This window comes from Protopterus annectens, chromosome 6.part0 (assembly GCF_019279795.1).
Source record: "Protopterus annectens isolate FY-2018-M chromosome 6.part0, PAN1.0, whole genome shotgun sequence".
In the NCBI taxonomy this organism is placed as follows: Eukaryota; Metazoa; Chordata; order Ceratodontiformes; family Protopteridae; genus Protopterus; species Protopterus annectens.
In genome coordinates this window covers 1,179,103,020-1,179,130,665 of record NC_056737.1, presented here as the reverse complement: position 1 = coordinate 1,179,130,665, position 27,646 = coordinate 1,179,103,020, and the positions used below count along the sequence as shown (strand labels likewise).

At 40.5% G+C, this 27,646-nt stretch overlaps 1 protein-coding gene across 1 annotated transcript in view; it reads left to right on the top strand.

The window, feature by feature from the left end:
- LOC122804745 (ciliogenesis associated TTC17 interacting protein) overlaps window positions 1-27,646 on the top strand; it is a 2,188,718-nt gene that overhangs the window by 470,987 nt on the left and 1,690,085 nt on the right. The window contains exon 5 of the mRNA XM_044074809.1: window positions 24,669-24,755. Coding sequence (XP_043930744.1) covers window positions 24,669-24,755 — 87 coding nt within the window. The remainder of the gene's footprint in view (window positions 1-24,668; window positions 24,756-27,646) is intronic.

Sequence of the window (27,646 nt, the reverse complement as noted above, 5' to 3'; positions counted from 1 at the left end):
CTCTGCCTACTGGCCCTGCCCTCCAGGACAACTAAGAACAGTCACAGAATCTATTTTTCTCCCAGATGGACTTACTTCCCCAACAGGAAAGTCTCTCTGAAGTGACAGGAAAGGAATTTCAAGAAAGTATGTTATATGGAACTAATTCTAATTTAACTTGATTGTAACATTACTCTAACACTTACTAGGAGCTAGGAAAGGACTCCGGCCTGAGAAGCCTGCAGCCAAAGCCCCCATATCTACTTCATCCCATCTCATCCATTCCTTTACCTTTCTAACCCCTAGAGTGATTTCCTCACCCCATATATTTTATTTTGGCCACTAGATAGCAGTCTTTACCCACCTAAAACCTCTCCTCACCAAATTCTCTCACCATAACATATATCTAGTTTCTTTTTCACCCTCTTTTTTTCTCAAACTGCTTGTTAATTAGTCCTACCTTCCTCTGACTTTCATCCTATTCCCCCAACACAGTCCCCTAAGCAGACCTCTAACCAGCCTGATTCACCCTCTGTACTTGCCTTCACCTTACAGATAGTTTTTTAACACCGTCTGTCCTGCCAACTTTCTTTCCTTGGGTCTACCCTCTCCATTCGCCCTGTGCGCTCACTCCGCTCCCCTACCCTACCCCGAAATCCCACCCCAGTGCACCTGACCTTATACTTCCCTAGCCACACCCCCAACCCTCGGCAAGCAATCAACCACCTACAGTGCTCTTATCAGTTTACAATTTTTGGCACCTTTTTGTTAACCCAGTCTGTTCAACAGCTAATTGTCCCTCTCTCAGCCCCACCACGTAACTGGTTTTCATTTCTGCCAGTTATCTTAATCTCCTCTTCCCTACACCCCTCACTATGTATAGCCACTGCTGATGAACACACCTTAACATTCTTCTCCTATCCATTGGGCTAACCTTTCTTTCTATTGATATCTCATGATGTAACTTGTTATGAATCCGTAACCTTTGCTAAATTTCAACACCCATAAGACAAACAAGCCCACTCACTCCTATACTCTCTGTAACACATAGTAACATAACTTCTTCCTCATCCTACCTTCTACCACAGTTTCATAGACTAACCCGTATTAAATATCACCAGTTGAGAAAAGCAGACCCTTCTCTCTGTAAACTTATCAAACTATCATTAAACCCTCATAATTGTTTACTACTACATGGTGACATCCATCCAAACCCTGGTCCTAACTATACCAACCTTAATACTTCATCAGCAAATATTTCTACTCCTCTCTCACTCCCAAAAAGCCCAGACTCTCTACTTACAGGTCACCTCAATATATGCAGTGTAAATAATAAAATAACCCAGCTACATGCCCTGTTAGACACCTATTCCTTTGACATCTTATGCCTTACTGAAACTTGGCTTAAACCCACAACTAAAGACAATGACATTGTCCCACCAGGCTATAACATTCTCAGACTTGACCATCTAAATAAAAAGGGTGGTGGGGTAGCAATACTGTTCAAATCTGAATTGAAGGTCACAGCACTAGATACCCATCCACCGCCACCTAATAATGCTGAAATTCTAACCTCTAAGCTCCAAATTAATACAAAAAAGCTATATACATTATTTTCTCATATATCCCCCCAGGTAATAAGATCAGTACTCTTAAAAATACCCTTAGCTGGCTTTCCATGTCCCTACAACAAGAAACCATACGTCTTGGTGATTTCAATATTCATTGGAATGGATGTACTGTTGCCAACCCAACTTCTCATATAAACCTCTTTGGCTTCCAGCAAACCATTACCTTCCCTACCAGAACCCACAAACCTAGCAAGAAACAAACCATATTAGATTGGATACTAGTTAATAGTAACCCCCATGCCTATAAAACAGGTATACTCCCAGATGACATGTGACCACTCTCTTACTTTCATTACTAGTTGGATACTAGTTAATAGTAACCCCCATGCTTATAAAACAGGTATACTCCCAGATGACATGTGACCACTCTCTTACTTTCATTACTAGTTGGATACTAGTTAATAGTAACTCCCATGCCTATAAAACAGGTATACTCCCAGATGACATGTGACCACTCTCTTACTTTCATTACTAGGCAAAAGACCCACTTTCACAATCAAATAGCATTTAGAACTACCAGAAACAAGATAGACTTCAACCCTTATAACTTCCAAGCTGAGCTCAAAGCCTGCAATTGGTCACCCCTAAAATACCTATCTCTTGACGATGCAGTTTCTTTCTTTAACAAAAAATGTTTGCAAATCCTAGACCACCATGCTCCCACCTGCACTTTTAGAATTAAAAACAAACCAGCTCCCTGGCTCTCTAAAGACACAAGGCTTAACATTTGACTAAAAAATAAACTCTGGTCCAAATGGAGAAAAACTAAAAACCCAGTTGACCACCTTAACTTTAGAAAACTTCGTAACGCTACAAAAAATCTATATTCCGTGACAAAAAGAACTACTACCTCAAACTCCAACAGACCCAACAGCAAAACCTACATAAGTTCTGGTCAGGAATCAATAAACTACTCCACCCAGGACAGTCCAAAACGCCCACCCCTTCAAACTTAATCAAACTTCTCCCAACCAAATTGCTGACACCTTTAATAAATTTTTCTCTGATACAGTTCAATCACTAGCTAATACCTTACCACCTGTTACCACTACCAAACTATCCCCACTACCCAACTTGCCCCAGACATTTAACCTCCAACCTGTTCCAACATCTCTCATACACTCCCTACTTCTCAAACTTAAACCATGTACACCATCAGCTGACCTCCTCCCAGCTGAATACCTGCAAATTGCAGCTGGTATACTTGCCTACCCTATTTCTATCTTAATAAACAGAACCATTTTGGAATCCTATGTGCCATCCATCTGGAAAGTCTCACATATTATCCCTTTGCATAAGGGAGGTACCTCTAATGACTTATCAAACTTCCGCCCCATAGCCCTTCTCTCTCCTCTAGCAAAAATTATGGAGAGATGTATCCACCGTCAGTTACTGAATCATCTCCTCCAAAATGACCTACTAGTGGACTGCCAACATGGTTTCAGACCTTACCCTAGTACTACTACTGCTCTTCTATCCTTTACAGACTGCATTAATAAAAATAGTGATACTAACCTGCTATCTTCTGCTCTTTTCATAGACCTCTCAGAGGCCGTTGATATGGTTAACCACCAACTATTGACAGGGATACTTAAATCACTTTCTCTTGATTCTAAATTAGTACAATGGTTCCAAAACTATCTGGAAAACAGAAAACAAGCAGTCCTGTGGGACAATAAACTATCCTCTCAGCTTTTAGTCACCTTTGGAGTCCCACAAGGATCAGTTCTTGGACCACTCCTTTTTACTATTTTCATTAATGATCTGAAAACTTCCCTTCCCCAAGCTACGTGCATACAATATGCCGATGATTTAGCTCTGATATGTGCTGCATCTTCTCCAGCAGGACTCCAATCCAATACTACACAGTCTTTACCCAAGTAGAAAACTGGTTCCATCAAAGATGTCTCCTCCTTAACCCAAAAAAACGAAATAATTACTTTTTACTCCTACACAGAAATCCCCCCTATAAATGTCATAGTTACATCAAATAATGGCACAGAAATTGCTTCCGACGCCACCACCAAACTCCTGGTTGTAACTATTGACAACAATCTCAACTTTAGCACACACATAAATACAAATATTAAATCAGTTAATAGAAAACTTGGATTCCTTTATAGGATCAAGCCTTTTCTCACAGCCTCAGCTAAGATTTCCATTGCTCAGACCCACCTCATTTCCATCCTTCTCTACACCTCCCCTATATATACTAACTTATCCAAAAGCAACCTGAATAAACTAGCAACCTCCTACAACAACATAGCCAAATTTGCCACCGATGCCCCCTTTCGTACCCGCCATTGTCATAATCTTAAACTTCTAGGATGGCTGGAAGTTCACAACCAAATACTTTTCCAGCAACTCATTTTTTTCCACAAGATCATACATCATCCTACAAATGCTCCCATACTCTGTAACCTCTTTAACTCCTATAAAAATGTACCAACCCTAAGATCCGCAAAAAAGCTACAAGTAGCCACCATAAAATCCACCAACAAATCCTGGGACTGCCTGTTCTCAAATGCTGTCGACAATACTTGGAACAAACTTCCAAGTGAAATGACATCCCTGACTTCCACCAACCTTTTCAAGAAACAATTGAAAATCTTCATTAAAAACCAATGGCTTTGCTTCTGCTCTAATCCTGACTGATACTAATTCTCCTATTTGTCTAAATACTTCTCAGCTAAAAAACCTTTTTCTAATATTTTCTCTATGCTCCACACTGTCTTAAAATCAAAACATTTTTTTGTCTAACTGTTTGTTGACTGCCCTGCTGTCCTGAGGAAACTCATGTACAGCAAATATTTTTTGTTATTTTCTTTCTTAATACAACTGTAAAATAACAGTCTGTCTAATATGTGTAACCTATAACTGATTTGTAAAAAATTTTGCTAAGCAGTTGCAATACTTATGTAAATTGTTTTAGTTTTTCCACTGTTTTTGTGGACTCTATGTATGTATAAAATTTTTTTCTCTGAGCTTTTCTCCTCAGGCCTGTACTGAAAATGGACATATATCCAGTTAGACTAGCCTGGTCAACAAATGTAAAATAAATAAATAAATAATCTTCAGGACACATAATATCCTATCAAAATTGACAGATGCTCTAGAAGACATTTGCACTTTTGACTTGGAGGCAGTCATTACCAGTTCAGAGCACTGCCCTTTGGACTCACCACAGCTCCTTGGGTGTTTACCAAAGGTTTAGCAGTCATAGCTGCTCACCTGAGGAGAAAAGGATTCCAAGTATTTCCATACCTAGAAGACTGGCTTTTTACTGCACCAATAAGGCATCTTCTGCTACAGTTAGAGACTATCTAGTGAGAATCTTCAACCACTTTGGCATTACAATAAACCTGACAAAATCAAACTTGACACATGCCTAGAACCTAGAGTTCATAGGAACACAATTGGACACAACAACACAAGTGGCCTCTTTACTGATGCATTGCATATTATCTGTAAGACAACAGGTTCAAGATTTATTAGCTCTTCCTTCACTTCCAGCAAGGTTGGTTCTACTGGCTGTGGGGTCAAAGGCAGCTGTGATCATTGTAGTCCCCTTAGAGAGGTTTTTTATGAGGATTCTCCAGTTGACTATAGTGTTTCAATAATCCATTTTTGTCACCTGCTATCTGCTCCCATAAAACTGTCTTCGATCTGCAGGAAAATCTACAGTGGTAGATACAGTCAAATGCCCTGTCTCTGGGCAGGCCCTTCTCTCTTCTCCCCGCCATAGCCACAGTGACCACGGATACTTCCTAGTTTGGGTGGAGGGGTGCACTACCAAGGAAAGATGGTCTGAGGCATGTGGTCACCTTTATAGACCAAACAGTACATCAGTGTCCTAGAGATGAGAGCAGTCATCCATACGTTGCAAACCTTTCAGGATGCTGTCCCCCTGGAGACAATTACAATTCATACAGATATGTCAGTAGTCTGGAACATCAACAAGCAAGAAGGAAGCTGTTCTTACCCATTGTGCAGGGATGCCATGAGAGTTTGGGAATGGGTGATATCTTTGGACTATTTTCTGATTGCGACACACATTCTGGAGGTAAACAACGTTCTGGCAGACTCAGCAGGTCCATTCTGACACCTCACAAGTGGTCCCGCATCCATTCCGTAGCAAACAAGATGTTCAGCCATTGGTTTATAGGTTCATAGGTTGGTACTAGGCTATCGGCCCTAGGGCCTATACAAGCCTAGGCATAACAATTCCTTGGCTATTTCTTCCTACACTATTTACTTCTCTGAACCCCTGTCTAGCAGGACGACTGACGTGATCCCCGGGGTGAATTTCCTTTCTCCCATCCAGTCATCAAGGTTCCTTTTGAAGAGGGCAAAGAGACGCTCTGCTTGACATGTATGGGCAATCTATTTCAGAGTCTGGGGAGTCTCTGGGTCAGGAACCTATCCCTCCAGCATGTTTTGTTTATAGTAATGACAAGGTTTAGATCCCTGGAGTGTGTGACTCTGAGGGATAGGTATTTCTTTAAGTGTAGCATGTCCAACAGCTCTGGGTTTGACATGGCCGTGTATGTTAAGCAGAGATCGCCTTAGAGTAGACGAAATGCGACAGAGTATAGCTGGAGTTTTTTAAGGCAGTCAGCATAGGGCATCTGCTTTAGGCCTGTGATTCTTTTAGTGAGGTATTTCTGTGGCTTTTCCAGTTGTTGCAGATGTCTTGAGAGGTCCATACCAAATGGGGCGTTGTATTCTATAATGGGTCTAATGAGGGATGAGTACAGTGGGACAATGACCTCCTTTTTTCTGGATGAAAAGCCCTTAGTGATGAGGTGTGCCACATAGAAGGATTTCCTGACTGTTGTGGCAATGTGGTTATTGAAGGTGAGACCACTGTCCACCTGTGTCCCTAAGTCTCTTAACACACTTAAAGTGTTTAGTGTACTGCCAGCTATGTGGTAATTCACAGGTACATGTTTTTTTCCAAAGGGGATAACTATACATTTCTAAGCACTGAGCTTGAGCCCATGGCTCTGGCACCAAGCATCTGTTTCTGTAAGGCCCTTTTGTAGAATATCCACATCATTTGGGGATTCAATAATGGCTCTCAGTTTGCAGTCATCTGCAAACGTTGTTAGCCAGAGTCCCTTAGTGTTGGCCTGTACTTCAGAGAAGTAGATGCCAAACAAGAGCGGTCCCAGGACTGAACCCTGAGGTACTCCACTTGTCACTTGTCTGGAGCTGGATTTGGAGTCAGCTACATTTACAGTGTGGGTTCTGTCAGTAAGCCAGTTGGCAACCCATCGAGTGACGTAGGGATTAATGCCTAGCTTAGTAAGTTCATCTATGATTCCAGAGTGGGGGATGGTGTCAAAGGCCTTGGCGAGGTCCAGATAGGCTGTGTGGACTGCCTTACCCTCGTCCACGGCTCTGGAGACTGATTTGAAGAAGTCAGTCAGGTTCAGGAGACAAGATCGTCCCTTCACGAACCCAACCTGGGTGGGGTCCAGTGTTTGATGGTTGCCAATGTCTTTGTTTATAAGTTCCATGATAGTACGTTCCATGGCCTTGCAGGTCAGGCTCGTCAGACTGTTGGGGCGGTAGTTCCCGGGATCCAAGGTATATCCCCCCTTGTGGAGTGGGATAACTGTAGCTGTGCGCCACTCAGTGTGCACGAAGCCTGAGGTGAGGGTATGATTAAACATGACACTTAGGTGAGGTGCCCGTTCATTTTGTAGTTCATGTAGTACACGGCCCAGGATGTCATCTGGTCCCATGGATGCTGTATTCTTAGCTTTGGAGAATGCGTTTTTTACCTGTGTGGCCATTATTACCGGAATTTGGCAATCTTCCGGTATTGAGATGGGCCATTTAGGGGGTGAGAGGGGGTGAAGTTGGCACTGAATCGATCTGCCAGGATATTGACAATATCCTTGGGATCAGTGTATTTAATGCCAGTATGTTGTAGCTCAGAGCAGATCTGAGCATTGCCATTTAGATTCTTGACATAGTTATAGAATGACTTGTGGTTGTCTTTGGAATCTTTGGCAATTTTATTTTCGTAACTAGCTTTGGAGGATTTTATGAGGGATCTCAGCTTCTTACTGAGGCTGGTAAGGGAGTTTTTTGCATCTCTTTTCTGCAACAGTTTCTTCCTTTTGTTGTAAAGTTTGTTTATGGCAGGGGACCACCAGATTGGCTTCCTTTTTTTGGAGGAGAGCATCTTGGTTCTGTTTGGGATGGCACGATTCATGCATGAGTGGATGTGCTCGTACAGTGCGTTAGTGTAGGACTCAGCAGTCGAACATTCAGTTCCCGTCTGCATGGGTGTCATGAAGTTTGTAACTTTGACTTGAGTAGCATACAGTTGGCTTTGGAGAAGCTTTTTATGGAGGTTTCCTTACTGGGGTGGGGGTGGGATGTGGATGTTAAGGGTGATTAGCTTATGGTCTGACCTGACCAACGAGGGGGTGACCATAGGTGTGGAGCATCGATTTCCCATGTTGGTAATGACCAGGTCTAGGATATTGGAGCCCCTGGTGGGACTATGGATTAGTTGATCCAGGGCATTGGAATTTATGAATTTCAAGAACCGTTGGGCAAAGGGGTTGGTACACAAGTAGTTTTCCCAGTTAATTGCAGGGTAGTTGAAATCACCCAGTATTAGGGTGTTTGGTTGTATCTTAATATTTTACAGTATGTTTAGAAAGGTGTAGTGAGAATCTTGGGGCATGGTGGGGGATCTGTAGCAAGCTACAATTTGAATTGCAGTCTTACCTAGTGTTAGTTGCACCTGGTGAATTTCAGATGCATTGTGTTGGGCAACTAACCTGGTGGTGTGAATATCCGTGGTGAACATGGACACTCCTCCACGTTTAGTGTTTCGTTCCTGGTTTGGTGGCTGAAAAGTGTGGTAAGAGTTGTAGCCTGGTATTGCAGGGGTGCCCTCTGGAGCCTTGAACCAGGTCTCAGTTACTGCACAGATATCGATGTTCTCCATTTTTAGGAGTGCCTCGAGAGAGTGCATTTTGAGGTTTAGACTTCTAGCATTGAGTAGCATTGCCTTCAGATGTTGCATGCTTGTACCTGTTATGGTGGTGATTTTGTCCTTTGAACTTTGCCTAAAAAAGGCACTATAGGGGTGGCAAGAGCCTTGTTGCGACCTTTTTGCCTCTGTCCTGAATTTGAAGTGCAACAAGTATTTTGCTTTTGATTCCCCCAAAGTGGGAGTCACCAAGGAATGATGTAGTTTATATCTGGCCCCCAGGTCTCCTTTATGCTTACCCTCCACTTCTGTTGATCCCAAAAGTTTTACAGAAAGCCAGCAGGTTGAAGACCTCAGTAATCCTCATTGTGCCTTTCTGACCTCTCCAGATGTGGTTCCCCTTCCTTTGGTCTCACCTCAAGTATCTTCCTTGGATTCTGGATCCCATACAAGATCTCATTTCTCACCCATCAGAAAGACAGCTTCTCAGTCTTCACACCCTAAAACTGAGCACATGGTTTCTCCACTTCCAGTTATTGTAAGGAAGTCCAGGCTCTCCCTCTCCATCCATGACATTATCCTGGCCTCTCAGAGGGTTTCCACTAAAAAGGAGCACAACAACAGGTGGAAGTGGTTCTCAATTTGGGCATCATAGGAGAATATTGATCCTTTCTCAGCGTCCACAGCAGCAATTCTCCTCTTTCTTAGCACTGTTTTTCAGGAAGGAGCCATTTTCTCCACCATCAAACTTTAACTAGCTGCCATCTCCTAGTTTCATGTTGGGAAGAGCATCTCCTCTCTCTCTTTTCTTCCAAATTATGTAAAGCTTTCCTGAAGGGAATTTTTCAGCTTAGACCTCCAATGAAAGATCCCTCTCCCCTTGGGATCTCACTTTGGTACTGCAAGGTCATACCCAGAAGCCCTTTGAACCGGCTGATTCTTGTGACATTAAATTTCTCTCTTGAAAAGCAATTGTTTTGGTGGCTATTACTTCTGCTAAGAGAATATCAGAGCTTCAAGCTTTGTCAGCAAGATCTCTTTACATCATTTTTCATAAAGACAGGGTATCCTTAAGAACAAATCCGTCCTTCATGCCTAAGGTGGCCACAAAGTCTAACATTAACCAGTCCATCCAATTACCAGTGTTCTTCCCCAAATTCTCAAATAAAGGTAAATATAGATGTTCATAGGCAACTACGTTTCTACCTACAATGGACAAAGAGGCATAGGAAATCTAATCAACTGTTTGTCACTTTCTCAATAAACTGGCCAGATCAGGCAGTTTCAAAAATCACTCTAGCTAAATGGATAACAGACTGTATTTCATTCATTTGTTCTCAGAAAGGTATAGATTTGCCTCAACCTCCCAAGGCTCATCCCACCAGAACTATGGCTACATCATCTGCCTTTTCTTCCAGGGCCTCATTTGATGAGATTTGTGCTGCAACCACCTGGTCTAAGACTCATACCTTTGTCTCTCATTATAAATTGGATACTGTTTCTAGGAGCAGGGCATCCTTTGGCTTGACAGTGCTCTGGCACATCAGTCCTTGAGGGTTGACCAGGAGATATGTAGCTAGGGAATCTGACCCATCAGTAAGGAAGAATGAAAAAGACAACAGCAGATTTAGAAGTGATGTACTTACCATAACTAGGTATCTTGGTTGTCCATTTTATTCTTCCTCACATCCCTCCCAGCCATCCCCCATGCCTTTCGAGAAGTACTTGGAAGAATTTGGAACTCATGGGTTCCAGGTTTGAGCCTCAGATATTTTTCTTTCTCTGTAGTATTGTTATAATCCTTTCAGTTATAGGGCAGCAAACTCGATCTGGAGAGTTGAGGAAGATATGGCGCTTGTAGATAGAAGGAGGAGCTTGAGACTTGGATCTTAAAGGTTTAGAAAGGGGCTGAGTCAGCTCTGATATTGGATCCGAAACCCATCAGTTTGGAAGAATAAAAATGGACAACAGAGATACCTAGTTATGGTAAGTACATAACTTCTAAATCTTGCCTGTGGATATGGATAGCAAGGTACAAGCAGTAAAAAATATTTTAATCCTATTAGTTTTATACACAGGTCAGGCATCTTTTTATCAAACAGCAGTGAAGTTGTAGATAGTAATTAATAAAGAGTTGAAGGATTTTATTTGGGAGTGGAGGAGGGTAAGAGTCAAGTGGGATTAGTTGATCCTCCCAGTAGAACAAGGAGGTTTAGGATTACATGATTTGAAGGGCTATCTCAGAGCTACCCAGTTAAGGCTGTTATACATAACACAAGCAAAAAGCAACAATTCAAAGTGGAAAGGGATGATGATGAAATTGGTGGGGGGTAATTTAAGAAATCAGGAAAGAGTGGGATTTTCAATGCAGATCCTATTATATCCATAAAGTAGTAGAAAGTATACTGAAGAGAAAATAAACTGCAAGGAACCACCATGAAATAAAACTCACAATTTAATGAAGAAAACGAGCGCTTTCACACACACTCCGGTGCGCTTCATCAGGTTACATTCAGACAATAAAAACCATCCCTTAAATACAAAAACCATCATCACTCATTCAATTAAATAAATCAATTATTACCAATGATTAGAATTACTACAACTTTTCTTAAAAGGGCAATGACATCCTTTAAACAAGCATTTAAGCCTCATGCATACACATTTGATAAGTACATATTACAGATAGGAAAAATCATTAACCTATCACAATTGACTAACAAATCAATATGCCGCGTTCACCAAAATAACAAAGCCTAAAAGACGGTTACCTTATTAAGGACATTCATATTAGATTGGTGTTTACCCATATCAAACATTAATACTGAGTGTACACATACATAACCTGCCTGAAAGGCTTGACTTCCGGTATCTAGAATTACGCTTATTTAAATAGAAATACAAATATAGTTCCACTTTGTTTAAAATCTGTTCGCTTAAGATAACATAGTGTCATTGCTATCCCAAAGTAGACACATAGTATCAAATTTAAAAACATAAACAAAATCATATGAGTGAGTATACATCAAATATCCATAATCACTCTTATTGAAAAACAGTAAAAATGATTCCGTTTGTTTAAAACCTGATCGCTTAAAGCAATATGATGTCATACTATCTTAGATAGTATATGTAAAGCCTGCCTTGAAAGCATAAAAAATGCCATGTTATGTATATGTATATATATTTATTGGTATCATCCAAATGCATATTCAAATTTATTCATGTTACTGGTGTATACATACTAAACTATGCATAAGGCAATCAAAATATATACCATATCAAGAAATTATATATAAAAAATAGCCTAGCTAAGGCATATGTAAACATTTGGTTACTAATTAAATTAAAATTATGAACATGAGTGTGTATCAACCTACCATCTAAATAAAATATGATATATTCAGAACTGTTTAACAATTCAATATGATTACATCATACAGACCCTAAAAGCGCCGGTCGAATACTAAGAGTGGAATTGAGTCCTGGTTCTATGTGGGCTTTTAAATTTAAAATCCATCTTAGCTCACATAGTTCAAGTGTACCTAGATGGTCTCCTTCCCTTCTATTGTAGTTCACTACCTGGATTACTCTGAAACTAAACCCATGTTGAGGACAGTTATAACAGTGCTTGGCCAAGGCATTGGTAAGATTATTTTTCCTAATGTCATAAGTGTGGTTATATATGCGATCTCTAAACCTACGTGAGGTCATCCCTACATAATATGCATCACACATATTACATGTGGCCAAGTATATAACATTACGGGTGTCACAGGTGGCATAAAATGTTGGTTTGAAAGCCATGCTTATAACTGGAATTTCAAAGTCTTGAGATGTAGATATGTATTTACATGTGGAGCATTTTTTGCAAGGATAAGTACCTGTTTTATATTTAGCTCTAATGTCAACAGGCTGAATGTCCATCCTTTCCTTGCATAATAACCTCTTGAGGTTTAGACAATTACTAAATCTAAAAACAGGCTCTTTCCCAACTATCTGTAACAACAAGGGGTCAAGGAGCAAAATTTTCCAATTACTCTTAATAATCTTAATAATGTGTTCCACATCATTAGTATATTTAACTCCAAAGGCTAAATGTTTTTCATTCCTTCCTAAATGATGGGTATAACCTCTTCTCTTCTTATAGGTGGAAGTTTCAAGTACTGTTTCAATTATTTTATTAATCATGTTTAATGGGTATCCCCTATCAATGAAACATTTCTTCTGACATTCTATCAACCTCAAGGCATCCTGTTCATTACTACAGAGCCTGAGTATTCTGATTATTTGGCCTTTTACGATGTTACGAAAAATGTAGCGTGGATGCAAACTATGAAAGTGCAGGATACTGTTTTTCCAACATGGTTTCTTATATAGTGTAGTGGCTATGCTGTTATCAAACTGCTTCATGATGGTAATGTCTAGAAAATTCACACTTAGGGTTGAAAATTCATATGTGAAACTTCGGAACGAAGTAGTAAATTCCATGTAGAGTATAAATTCATGTAATGAGTCTGGGCCACCATTCCAAAACAACAGAATGTCGTCTACAAATCGCCTATACAAAATGACGTTCTTAAACCTTGCATCATTGAAGATGAAGTCTTTCTCCCATTGATAGATTGCCAAATTAGCATATGCATTAGCACAGGGAGTGCCCATAGCCACTCCCCATGTTTGAGCATATATTTGGTTTTCAAATAAAAAGATGTTATTATTTAAAACTAGATCAAGCAGACAACAAATTGTCATTTGTTCATTACTATCCATGGTCCCATATTCAACAAGACAAGTTCTTATGGCATCAAGGCCATAATCATTAGGTATGCTGGTAAATAAATTTTTAATATCCAGCGTTACCATTAAAGTGTCTCTACATATGTTATTCCTTATTGTATCATGTTCCAGGTCATATAAAAGATCATACGTATTTTTTAAGATAGTAGGAATTGTATTAACCAGTGTACCTAATTTAGATTGTATATATAATGAGGCATTTTCTGTTACCCAATGTCTACCAGATACTATAGGGCGTAGAGGGGGTGGATCCTCCCCTTTATGCATTTTAGGAAGCCCTTTAATTATAGGGATCAAAGGGGAATCTATTATTAGAAAATCATGCAAAGATTTATCAATGCATCTAGTCATGAGCATATCATATATAGTATCATGCACATAGCTTATAATAGATTCTACCTTTGATCTATCTAGTAGTTTGTAAGCCATATCATTATTAAGCATCTTCTGCATTAGTTCTAAATAAAAGCAGGTATCCATGGCAACAACCCCTCCACCTTTGTCTGCTGGTTTAAAGACAATTCCTTTATCATCAGACAGACCATCTAAACAGCATTTCTGTATATGACTCAGATTCACATATCTACCGTTATGTTTCTTTTCTTTAAAATAAGAATAAATATTATTCTCACAGGAACGCATAAAGCATTCAACAGTATTAGGCATTGGTGGTATAAAACAGCTTTTTCTCTTACAAGCCTGTGAACCATAGTCCAAACTAATATTATTTGAAATAGTATCATTGAACAGTACCTTCAGTGATAATTTCCTCGTAAAGAGGCGTAAAGCTATCAGAGTGTCAGAGAGCGTGCTTCCCCTAGAGGGGATAAACGATAAACCTTTGTTCAAAATGAACTGTTCATCAGTGGAAAAAGTTCTAGATGTTAAATTAAAAAACAAACAGTTCAGTTTCTTGTTTTCCTCCTCGATTCCGAAGCTTCCCCCGACATCATCCTCTTTCCTCTTCCCCGACTGGTTGAGCGCGCTTGCGCTCTGCTCTTGTATGGGAGGGGGAAGTTTAAAGACACAGGAGCCATATAGGAGTTCATTGCAATATTAGCCTTAGGTCTGGCTCCCAAACTTTCGCTGTTGGTAAAACATTGTTGGTTGCATGGGATGGAGGCATTGGAAAGAGTAACTTCTCGGGTTGAGGTGTCACCCAAATGCTCTTCATTCATAGGGCAAACAATTGAGGGTTCAGTAGGCACAGCTGAGTCCGTGGCTGTCGACTGTATTGTGGCCGAGGAGTTAACAAGTTCCGGTTCATTTTTATAGTTAACCCTCGGCCAAACAAAAATACGGCCCATCTGAAAATCTTGACAGTCACATCTCAGTTTCTTAAGCTTGATCTGCTCAAGCCTATTACTATAAAGAGTAAGTTGCCTACACATATTATTAATTTTGGAAACACAAAAGTCACTTTTGTAGCTCATAGTAAGGCACTTGTGTTGCTCTTCAACCTTGGTTATCAAGTCTGTCTCTATGGGGGAAAAATAATCTATTAACAGATGGATATATTTATTACCAAAATCGATGTTCAATTGCTGCCATCTTCGTAACAGTTCGGGATGGCTGTCCCCATAGCTGGGCATGCACAAAACCCGCATGCCGCGTGGAATCATCTTGAAGTGAAGACAGGCTTCCAAATGCCTTCTTTGCCATATGAGTCTATAGAGCTGGTATAAGTCATTCTCTAAGCTCCTTAAAGACCCGTAAAAATCATGTAGATTCTCCGCACTGTTGGTTACCATTTTAGGAGTATCGCATTTAATATCCAGGTTAAGTAGCGGGTTTTCCCGTTGATGAAATAAACAGTTCCAACTATCGGTACCACCTGTACCTGCTGGATTGTAGTCCAATTCAATATTAGGCACATCCATCATGTAACGGTCAGCCAAGCAAAGGAACAACAACAATATTAGCAGCAAACAAAAGCCGACCATTCAAAGGTTCCTTACACCACAAACGCCGAAGCATGTAACTGAAGAGAAAATAAACTGCAAGGAACCACCATGAAATAAAACTCACAATTTAATGAAGAAAACGAGCGCTTTCACGCACACTCCGGTGCGCTTCATCAGGTTACATTCAGACAATAAAAACCATCCCTTAAATACAAAAACCATCATCACTCATTCAATTAAATAAATCAATTATTACCAATGATTAGAATTACTACAACTTTTCTTAAAAGGGCAATGACATCCTTTAAACAAGCATTTAAGCCTCATGCATACACATTTGATAAGTACATATTATAGATAGGAAAAATCATTAACCTATCACAATTGACTAACAAATCAATATGCCGCGTTCACCAAAATAACAAAGCCTAAAAGACAGTTACCTTATTAAGGACATTCATATTAGATTGGTGTTTACCCATATCAAACATTAATACTGAGAGTACACATACATAACCTGCCTGAAAGGGGCTGAGTCAGCTCTGATATTGGATCCGAAACCCATCAGTTTGGAAGAATAAAAATGGACAACAGAGATACCTAGTTATGGTAAGTGCATAACTTCTAAATCTTGCCTGTGGATATGGATAGCAAGGTACAAGCAGTAAAAAATATTTTAATCCTATTAGTTTTATACACAGGTCAGGCATCTTTTTATCAAACAGCAGTGAAGTTGTAGATAGTAATTAATAAAGAGTTGAAGGATTTTATTTGGGAGTGGAAGATGGTAAGAGTCAAGTGGGATTAGTTGATCCTCCCAGTAGAACAAGGAGGTATAGGATTACATGATTTGAAGGGCTATCTCAGAGCTACCCAGTTAAGGCTGTTAATACATAACACAAGCAAAAAGCAACAATTCAAAGTGGAAAGGGATGATGATGAAGTTGGTGGGGGGTAATTTAAGAAATCAGGAAAGAGTGGGATTTTCAATGCAGATCCTATTATATCCATAAAGTAGTAGAAAGTATACTAAGAACTAAATCAACACTGGAATGAAGAAAGGAGGTTCTGTCGATAGGGATGATCACAATTAGGGGTACAGAGAGTAGACAAGATGGGGCTGGAATTTACTGGAGGAAGCTATCAAAGGAACCAGGATTTGGGTAACACATAATTGGAGAAGGAAAGGGAAGAGAATCGGAAGAAGCCAAGAAGACGTTTGGATTGCAGGCTAGTGATTGCCTTCCTTAGCGAGGATTGATATTTGAATATAGACAAAGAGAAAGGGGATATGGAGAATCCTAAAAGAAAGACCTGCACTGGTTGAGTTTTCAACTGAATCTAGAACAGAAACTGCTGTTAAAAAGGACAATTAGTAGGGCATATAAAATATTGTTCAATAACTATAGAAGTCAATCAGAGGAGGTCAGAAAAGTTTGGGAGGAGAAATTCGACATGCAGTTCACAACAAAAGAATGGGGGGATGTATGCACAGCTTTCAAATACGCAACAAAGTCTAGAAGTTGTAGGGCTTTAGCCTGGATGTTTGCATAGATTTATTATTTTATTTATTTATTTTATTTTACATCTGTTAACCGGGACAGTCCGACTGGATACGTGTCCATTTTCAGCGGAGGCCCAGGGAGAAAACCTCCAAATCACAGATACAAGCAATAACAGTAATAAGCATAGCAGATTATAAGAAGAACAGCAATTACAGAGGTGATACATTATTCAAGAGTCTGTTCACTAAGACAGAGTAGGAATTACATTCACATAGGAGAAAAAACATAAGAATTTAACAGTTTTTCATTAATTATGGGACTAGGGTAAAACAGTAGATACTTAAAGCAGCTCCATGGAATATACATTTTGCAATATAGCATTTTTCTAAATAGTTAAATATTCTGTAGTATTCTACAGATATTGGAATAAATAGGCATTAGTTAAGAGAGTATAATTGACAGGGTGTCTATGGAGATACTTTTATATCCAAAGCGGACTTCAAAGAATTTTCCTCAGGTAGATGGCAAATGTTGGAGCTGTGATGAGGAAGAAAGAGGTATCTAGGAACATATGTTTTAGGAACGTAATGAGTTGGCAGAATTTAAAAATTCCCTACAGAGTACTGTTGCAGGAATAATGGGTAAGCAAATGAGTGTAACTAAGGAAATGATTTTTTGAGCTGGGATGCAGGATCTGAATTGCCTAGACCCAGTAAGGCCCTTGTTAAGTTTAACTCTGGTGGCCACCAAAAAAGCAATTACTAGAAAATGGAAATCAAAATTTAAACCAACTATACCTGAAGTAGTGGATATTGTAACAGAATAAAAGAACAGGAAGTGGGATCTTTAGTAAAAGGGTAGGAGTAAATTACACAGAAAGACTTGAAAATTGTGGAAATAATACATGCAGAAAATGATTTGGAGGAGGAATGAGGTTTAAGGGAAGGCAGAAACTGAATAATTTATGTAGTGTTGCTTAGATTATACATCGCTTATGTTATTATAGTGTTTGTAAATGTGAACTTGTTAATATGATTTGATTACTAATATAAGTGTAAGTTTGCCAGGTCTACTTTATGCGTTCGAAACACGAAAATCCCGAATCCAAATAGCACAACACAGAAAGAGCGAACCGCGAATATGTCGAACGTACTAAAGCGCAAAATTTAAAACCTCAAACTGTAATAGTTGGCCAACCCACCACCCACAACACACTACCCTAACACAATAAAAAAAAACACATATATACACTAAACAAAACCCTACTTCTAACCCTAAATTAAAGCTCCAAAACCCTACTGCTAACCCTACACTAAACCCCACATACACAACTATCTATGCACTATCCTTAACCCCTCCCTAACCCTAAAGTCCGTAACTACCGCACACTTCCCCTACGGAGCTATACCCAAACAAACTAAATATTCCACACACATACACTTAACAAAACCCTACACAAAACCTTACATACACTACCTACCTATGCACTTACCTTAACCCCTCCCTAACCCTAAGGAGCATAACTATCGCACACTTACGGACCTGTACCGCAGATGGGCCAACTATGCGAATTCAATATTTCCACTTTCGTGATTTCATTCGTTCGACATATTCGCAGTTCGCTCTTTACGTGTTGCGCTATTTGGATTCAGGTTTTTCAGCTTTCGAGCGCATAAAGTAGACCCAGTTTGCCTTATGTCACAAGTGATAATTTAATAAAATGTTTAAAAAAAATTGTCCCTCATTAAGTACATTTTCTTTCTGGGAAAATTTCTGGTCATCAGTCCAGCCATCCAGATATTTTTAAACTCTTCCGCCTGGTGACAATCAGCCCCTCTGATCAGTGTTTCCCATTCATTCCTCATAGAGGTTTTCATCTAGACTCTCCCCCTGCCCTCATGAGCTCCTAGGACCTTTAGTAGCTTTTGAAGGACACTATGCTGCTAGTCGTCTGGGAGGGGGGGCATGCAAGCTTCCCAGCATGGCTGCCCTTTAATCATAGGTTCATAGGTTCATTGGCAGGTACCAGGCTATTGGCCCTAGAGCCTATATAAACCTAGCCAAATGGTACTCTGGCTTTTGCCACCCAAGAAAATTATTTTCCTGTGCCCCTGTCAGGCAGAGAGCCACAGAAGTGATCCCCGGGGTGAATTTCCTATCTCCCATCCAATCATCAAGATTTTTCTTGAAGAGTGCTAATGAGGAGCTTTGTTTGATATAGATAGGTAGTTTGTTCCAGAGTATGGGAAGTCTCTGAGATAGGAATCTATCCCTCCAGCATGTTCTGTTTATTGCGGTGACAAGGTTTAGGTCCCTAGAGTGTGTAGCTCGGAGGGATTGGGATTTCTTTATGTGGAGCATGTCCAACAGCTCTGGGTTTGACATAGCTTTGTATGTTAGGCAGAGATCGCCTCTGAGTAGGTGATATGTGACAGAGTAAAGCTGGAGTTTTTTGAGACAGTCTGCATAGGGCATCTGTTTGAGGCCGGTAATCCTCTTTGTGAGGGATTTCTGTGGCCTTTCCATTTGTTGTAGATGTCTTGTGTGGTACATACCAAAAGGGGCGTTGTACTCTATAATGGGTCTAATGAGTGATGAGTAGAGGGAAACAATGACCTCTTTTTTCCTGGATGAGAAACCTTTTGTGATGAGGTGTGCCATGTAGAAGGATTTCCTGACTACTGTGGCGATGTGATTATCAAAGGAGAGACTACTGTCCACCTGTGTCCCAAGGTCTCTTATCACACTTTCAGTGTTAAGTAGACTACCGCCTATGTGGTAGTTCATGGGTACAGAGTTTTTACCAAAAGGGATGACAATGCACTTTTTGGCATTGAGCTTGAGGCTATGGCTTTGACACCAGGCATCTGTCTCAGTGAGGCCCTTTTGTAGGATGTCCACATCATTAGGAGATTTGATTATGGCTCCTAGTTTGCAGTCATCTGCGAACTTTATTAGCCAAAGACCTTCTCTGTTAGCCTGTACTTCAGAGAAGTAGATACCAAACAGGAGAGGACCTAGGACTGAACCTTGTGGTACTCCACTTGCCACTGGTCTGAAGTTGGATTTAGAGTCTGCTACTTTCACAGTGTGGGTTCAGTCAGTGAGCCAGTTGGCAATCCATCTTGTGACATAGGGATTTATACCTAGTTTAGTGAGTTTGTCTATAATTCCAGAGTGGGGGATGGTGTTGAAAACCTTAGCGAGATCTAGATAGGCTGTGTGTACCACCTTACCCTCATCTACAGCTTTGGTGACCACTTCAAAGAAGTCTGTCAGGTTTAGGAGACATGATCTGCCTTTTACCAACCCGAACTGGGTAGGGTCCAGAGTTTGGAGATTACCAATGTCATTGTTTATAAGTTCCATGATGATACGCTCCATAGCATTGCAGACCAGGCTCATCAGGCTAATGGGGCGGTAGTTTGCGGGGCCCGTGGTGGCTCCCCCTTTGTGGAGTGGGATAACTGTTGCTGTGCACCATTCAGTGGGCACAAAGCCTGAGGTGAGGCTATGATTGAACATGGTACTTAGTACCATGGGGTGCCAGTTCGTTCTGTAGTTCATCTAGAACACAGCCTGGGATGTTGTCAGGTCCCATGGATGCTGTGTTCTTGGCTTTGGAGAGTGTGTTTTTTACCTGTGCAGCCGTGATTACAGGTACTTTGCATTCTTCTGGTATAGAGATGGGCCCTTTAGGGGATGAGAGAGGATAAAATTAGCACTGAACCTATCTGCCAGGATGTTGGCAATATCAGTTGGTTTTGTATATTTAGTGCCATTGTGCTGTAACTCAGGGCAGATCTGAGTGTTGCCATTGAGATTCTTGACATAGCTATAGAATGCTTTCTGGTTGTCTTTAGAATCAGTGGTGATTTTGTTTTCGTAACTAGCTTTGGAGGATTTTATGATGGATCTCAGCTTCTTACTGAGCCTGACCACGGAGTTCCTCCAATCATGGGATTTTACACTTTTTTGCAACAGTTTCTTTCTTCTGTTGTAGAGTTTGCTTATAGCAGGGGACCACCAGATTGGCTTCCTTTTCTTGGAGGATAGCATCTTGGTTCTGTTAGGGATTTCACGATCCATGCACTTGTGTATGTGATTATAAAGTGCAATTGTATGGGATTCAGCAGTCATATCTCTATTGTCCATCAGCATGGGTGTCGTGAAGTTTGCCACTTCTGTCTTAAGAAGCGTGAAGTTGGCTTTGGAGAAATTTTTTACGGTGGTTTCCCACCGTTTACGGTGGGATGTGGATGTCTAGGGTGATTTGCTTGTGGTTGGATCGAATGTGGCTATTCAATGGCAGCACATCCTTCTGGTCTGGACATAGTGGTTTGCACTACCTAGACCTCCCACTTGCTTTTGTCCAAGCAGTGAGTCATATGCCAATCACTTCTATACTCCCACTCCACTCCCTCCGGCTCCAGTGTGTGTGTGAATCAAACATGGGTCATCTGGGTTTTAGTTTGGACTTTATCCTGTACAACATTGGAGTAGGATCCAGACGAGGGAAGTGCCGTGCTTCATATGTAAAGGCAGCCTGTTCTGGATATGTTGGATTGGGTGCCGGTCACTCCATCTGATGTTTGATGTGGTAATTAGCACAGATTTAGTTCTCTAGAGGGGCTTTACCATTGGTTATGTTTAGGTATAGTAATTCAAAGGGTGCTGTGTCATTCATGGCATGGATCACCCCTCAAGGGCCTATATAACAGAAAGTAGAGGGACAGAGCTTCTAGTATGTCAGAGTAGCTAAATGTACTCAAAGATGGCTGTCTTGTCGGTTTACTCAGCGTTTAGGTGGCTTTGTATAGCTTGACAGGGAAGGAGGAAAAAACAGAGCACAAGAGCCAAGAGGCTGCATATCAAAAAATCAAGGGGAGCTATAAAAGTAGTGAAGGACTGCAAGGATTTATTGAAATGGAAGTAGAAATAAGAAACATTGTAAGTGTCATTTTAAGGTCTTTAAGCCCTGTTCCTTGTTGTGCATAGGTAGGAAGTTTTAAAACTGACTCCTGAGTAGGAGTGTACTCTTCTGGTTTTCCATGGGTATTGGACAGGCATCCTTTATGCCTCAGCCTGTCCCTGTCAGTTATTTTATAATTGTGGTTACTTCTAGTACCCAAATACCTAATGTAAATGGGATGATCTGTATAAACCACTGGATATGTAGATTGGTTTACCTTCATGTGTGTGTTTTGCACACGGGAGAACAGCAGATGTGCGAAAGGACTTTGTAAAGTTTGTAAACGTCGAACGCAAAAAGGTTTGAATGTGCAATAAGCGAATGCACAGTGCCATTCACTCATTGCACATTCGGCATTTTGGGGCGGATTGCACTATAGTGGGGATTGGAAAATGGTCCCTTTCCCCACTGTAGTGTGATCTCGGAGTTAGAATATTAAAGTTGAGGGGTGGAGGGGGGCAGTGGGGCTTACCCCCCTGCTTTACACATCATTACATTTTTGTTTCAACATTTATGTTCAAAATCAGTGAATCTGCTTTTCGATTTGCTGATTTTTGAACATTTAAAATTGTCGCTGTTTTGATTTTCGTGGTTACGATTCGCTCATATGAGCAACCGCACCACTGTGATTCTGTGTTGTAAAGGTAAACCATGTGGATTGTATGTTGTTTAGGTATTCCTGGTTTTGGTCTGCTGTGTCTGATTTTGAAAGGTGTTGTCCTTAATTTCCCCATCTGGAGGTTGAAACACATGCTTGAGCACTGTCATTTAAATTTAATTATTGCAATTTAAATTTAATTATTGCAAAAATCCTACTGCGCTATCATAACCCATTTTCAGCAGTGACCTGGGGAAAAATGCTCTATAGAAATGTAAATAAAATCCACCTTCAGTCTATAGGAATTACAAAGGCTCCCTATTGAAATGTCTGTTCTCAAAATGCCGATTGCCTAAAAGCCAAAATAAAAAAAGATCAAAAACCTAGAGAAGAGTGAATTTCAAAAATTGCTGTTCTGCTTAAAACTTTTTTAAGCAGCCTCCCTTCACACCCCAAAGTTGTGTATACCAACTCTAAGATTGCCACACCTCAGAGAAAAGGGAATATTCAAAGAAATGGCATTTCAGATGTGGTATACAGAAGTCCTATCTTTCATCCATTCATTCTCTGTGTTTCCAGACTCGCTGTAGTGGGTCCTGACATTTTGAATGGTTACCAGTTGGAAATCAATGAACTAAATACATTTATTTTAAGGAAAGAAACTTACAGCAAAAATGATTTAGTTAAAATTACAGTCATATACAACTGGATAAACATCCAAACTTCTTGCAGGTTAAAGAGGATATTTAAACACAGTGAGAGGTAGACAAGAGAAGAGACCAAGGTGAAGTAGTGTACCTGAAAAGAATAAAGGTGCGGAAAAAAAGGGAAATAAATAGAGGATGATGTAAACATAGGTGCACAAAGTAGGACTGAAAACTATGAATGAGTATCTTAAGTTGAAGAAAAATAGAGTAGTGGTCAGTATAAAGGAAAGGGTGCAGTAAAGAAAAGTAAGCTATGATACACTGGGTTAAACGCTTGTAATCATAGGCTCATAGGAGCTTACTAGGTTAATGCTTGAGTCCTTACAATCCTAGTCAGTATAACTCGGTTTTACCCACTGTATGGCCCCTAGGGGCAACAGGATGTCATGGATTTGTGCCTGTGAACATTGAGTACCTTTGAGTATCTTACAGATTGCTGCTATTCCATAAGGAACATAGGCAGTACCCCAGGTGTGCCTAATCAATAGTTTTAAAAAACTTGCGGTCACTGCCAGGCTAAGTAAGAGTAGTATTAGCTGAAGGTCATGCTGTATGTTGTGTTTTGCATAAGTTGCAGTCATCATTTTTAACCCCAACTGTTGGTCACAGTCACTTGTCCTTCACCCTCAGTTGATGTGAACTCCACTAGTGTGTTTCATGTCTCTTCAGGGTGGAGCAGAATGTATTAACTGCACTGTTTAACTGTCAGTTACTGCACTATAACATTAACAATGCAGTGAGTAACACTTTCATTTTACGTGATTGAAGTGTTGGGTTTGGAGAAGTTTTACATGCTATCAGATACTGACGTTGTATAAAATTAATGCAAGTAGTGCTTTTTATTTTGTTTATGAATTTTATAGCCTTCAGTGTCAACCCTATGGCCAGTAATTAATAGCACTCAGCACCCAAACTGCATGTACTTAAAACAACAGCTACATAATATGCCTAGTACTGTCTGTCTGGATAAGGTGCTTCCTCATTACACAAGTGCCAGTGCTTTGTGGGGTGCATATAAGCATTCGGGGTACTACAGCCATGGAATGATGCAAGTGACTGACTTTCAACCCTGACCATGGAGAACCGCTTAAATATACACTATAAATTAATTGTAGGAGTAAAAATGTGATTGCAGCCTGCAAGGTAAAATAACTAGAAAACCTGCTACTGAAAGAGTATGAAGTCGTACATTGAAGCAGACTACAGTGCTGAGAATGTCTGCTGTGCAGCAATGTGTTCTCCTCTCTGCAGTAACAGCAGTTACCAGTCTGCTGCCAGAAAATCATTAATAACACTACTTATCACGTAGTATGCTTCATTCCCCACTTAGGTAAAAGTAAAGAGAAAAAGAATGAAAAACATAGATTGGACAAATGGAAGAATGGTTGGGATTTCACATTGCACAGCACTTTCTTCGGGTTAGCATCAGAGGAAGACCTTATGTGGACAGGAAGACTGAATCTTTTTCTTATATCTTATTTACTGCACTGTTTGAGTCAGATATGTTACTTTTTAAGGATTCACTTCTCAGCCCATTCCCCAAAATGGAGGAAAAAAGTTTACTTGTAACTAATACTACCTTCTCCCTAGTAACTGTTCTTTCCCCTTTTCTAGCTAAAGGAACATCCTTTGGATCGCAAGATACACATAACGAGGCAACTAGATAAAATGGTTGTGAATAAAATTGTTACCGAAGGAGAGGTAAGCAAATGTATTTGTAAATCTGTAGCACATTATCTAAATGCCTAAATGTAGACTTCATTCTTTTTGACATATGTAAACTGTTTAATGCTTAGTACGCTTGTGATAGTCCGTTTGGCTGAATTTTGCAGTGAAATATAAAGAATGAGTGAGTTGTGGGTTTTTGCATGTCTAGTATTTCATTTTAAGTAAGGCTACGATTCCTTTACACTCTGTTGATCACGCTGACGCTTGTCTGTCACTGTTTGTTGTCTCTGTTCGGAATAAATAGGTTTCCACATTTAAATTGCAGTTTCTAAACCAGTGTATGACATTGGACATCTCAAATGGCTTAGTGGTAAAGTACTTTGGCTATAGTGTGTATGATCCTGGGTTTGAGGCTTGCAAGGGCTGACTATTTCTATGAACCTATATAATTTTCTTGGGTGGCAAAAGCCAGGGTACCTTTTTGGCTGGGCTTGTATAGGCCCCAGGGCAGATAGCCTAGTACCTACCTATGAACCTATGGAGGGATACTCATGCCTTTTGGTAGGAAAAGGGGTGGTTGTCAGGGCTGCTGTTCTGATTGTTTAAGGGGTGAAATGCTCGTTAAGTTTCAGCTTAAATATGCTCCATCACTGCCTACTTATTCTGACAAGTATTTTAACTTTTACCGCTCAGCCATGGAATGTCACAGCTCTGACAACCTGCACACGTTCTTAGATTTAAAAGCATTTTTCTGAAAAAATCAAATTAAAAACACAAGACAAACTCTTCTGAGCAGTACATGCTATTAAAAAGGTACAGGCAGCAATGTTATCAATAAAAAATATTTACAGTGGTAATTGGCAGGTCTTTCACAGCCTTTACATCAACAGTGTAATGTATTGTAATGCACAAAAATCCAGATGTATATGTATTTTTTTAAAAGTTTCACAAACAGCTTTTCACATATTGGAAACTGTGTCCTAAGCACATTTGTTCAGCAGACCTGAGCTTTCAGATGACAGCAAGAAATTTCTTTCTAAGTGCTTATTCAGAACTATTTACAGAAGTATGTAAAATTGTGTTTATTTGTATAATTAACGATGTAAACAACATTGAGTATATCTCAGTATGTACACATTATAATGCAAATATCAAGGTCATCTGAGGTTTCTTCTGATGCTGTTCAGTAGGTGTAAGTCACTTGATTTAGGAAATATTAATGTACATACAGAAATATCGCATATCTTCACGGGTCAGGGTGTCATATCAGCTGCCTCCATCCTTTGTGATTCAGTGCCACTCTTTTGGTTATGCTTGACTGGTTTAGGTCGTCACTAATGCAGACCAGCCATCTGTTTGCTGAATGCCCTTGTTTCCTCTTGCCTTCGTCGCCAGATTATACTCTGCTTTCTTGCATGCATGCCCAGACCACCACGATCTGTTCTCTTTGACCTTTTGTACAATGTGAGCTAATTTGGCTTCTGCTGTGATGTTTGTATTTCTTCATCTGCCCCACAGTGTGCATCCTACTACCCGTCTCTGGCACATCATCTTCATCACCTCTTGCTTCCTCATCTGCTGTGCCTTTACTGCCCAGGTTTATGTACCATGCCATAGTACTGGTTGCACCACAGTTTTGTACACCTTACTTTTCAGACACTTTGGTATTCATTTGTCACACACTACCCATGACACTATCTGGCAATTGGCTGCAGTGCCTCTCATTCTATCTTTGATCTCCTCGTTCAGACCTCCATAGTGCCTCTCGTTCTATCTTTGATCTCCTCGTTCAGACCTCCATAGTGCCTCTCGTTCTGTCTCTGATCTCCTCGTTCAGACCTCCATAGTGCCTCTCGTTCTGTCTCTGATCTCCTCGTTCAGACCTCCATAGTGCCTCTCGTTCTATCTTTGATCTCTTCATTCAGACCTCCATAGTGCCTCTCGTTCTATCTTTGATCTCCTCATTCAGACCTCCATAGTGCCTCTTGTTCTATCTTTGATCTCCTCGTTCAGACCTCCATAGTGCCTCTTGTTCTATCTTTGATCTCCTTGTTCAGACCTCCATAGTGCCTCTCGTTCTATCTTTGATCTCCTCGTTCAGACCTCCATAGTGCCTCTCGTTCTATCTTTGATCTCTTCGTTCAGACCTCCATAGTGCCTCTCGTTCTATCTTTGATCTCCTCGTTCAGACCTCCATAGTGCCTCTCGTTCTATCTTTGATCTCCTCGTTCAGACCTCCATAGTGCCTCTCGTTCTATCTTTGATCTCCTCGTTCAGACCTCCATAGTGCCTCTCATTCTATCTTTGATCTCCTTGTTCAGACCTCCATAGTGCCTCTCGTTCTATCTTTGATCTCCTCGTTCAGACCTCCATAGTGCCTCTCGTTCTATCTTTGATCTCCTCATTCAGACCTCCATACAGCCTCTCGTTCTATCTTTGATCTCCTCGTTCAGACCTCCATAGTGCCTCTTATTCTATCTTTGATCTCCTCGTTCAAACCTCCATAGTGCCTCTCGTTCTATCATTGATCTCCTCGTTCAGACCTCCATAGTGCCACTCATTCTATCTTTGATCTCCTCGTTCAGACCTCCATAGTGCCTCTCATTCTATCTTTGATCTCCTCGTTCAGACCTCCATAGTGCCTCTCGTTCTATCTTTGATCTCCTCGTTCAGACCTCCACAGTGCCTCTCGTTCTATCTTTGATCTCCTCGTTCAGACATCCATAGTGCCTCTCATTCTATCTTTGATCTCCTCGTTCAGACCTCCATAGTGCCTCTCGTTCTATCTTTGATCTCCTCGTTCAGACCTCCATAGTGCCTCTCATTCTATCTTTGATCTCCTCGTTCAGACCTCCATAGTGCCTCTCGTTCTATCTTTGATCTCCTCGTTCAGACCTCCATAGTGCCTCTCATTCTATCTTTGA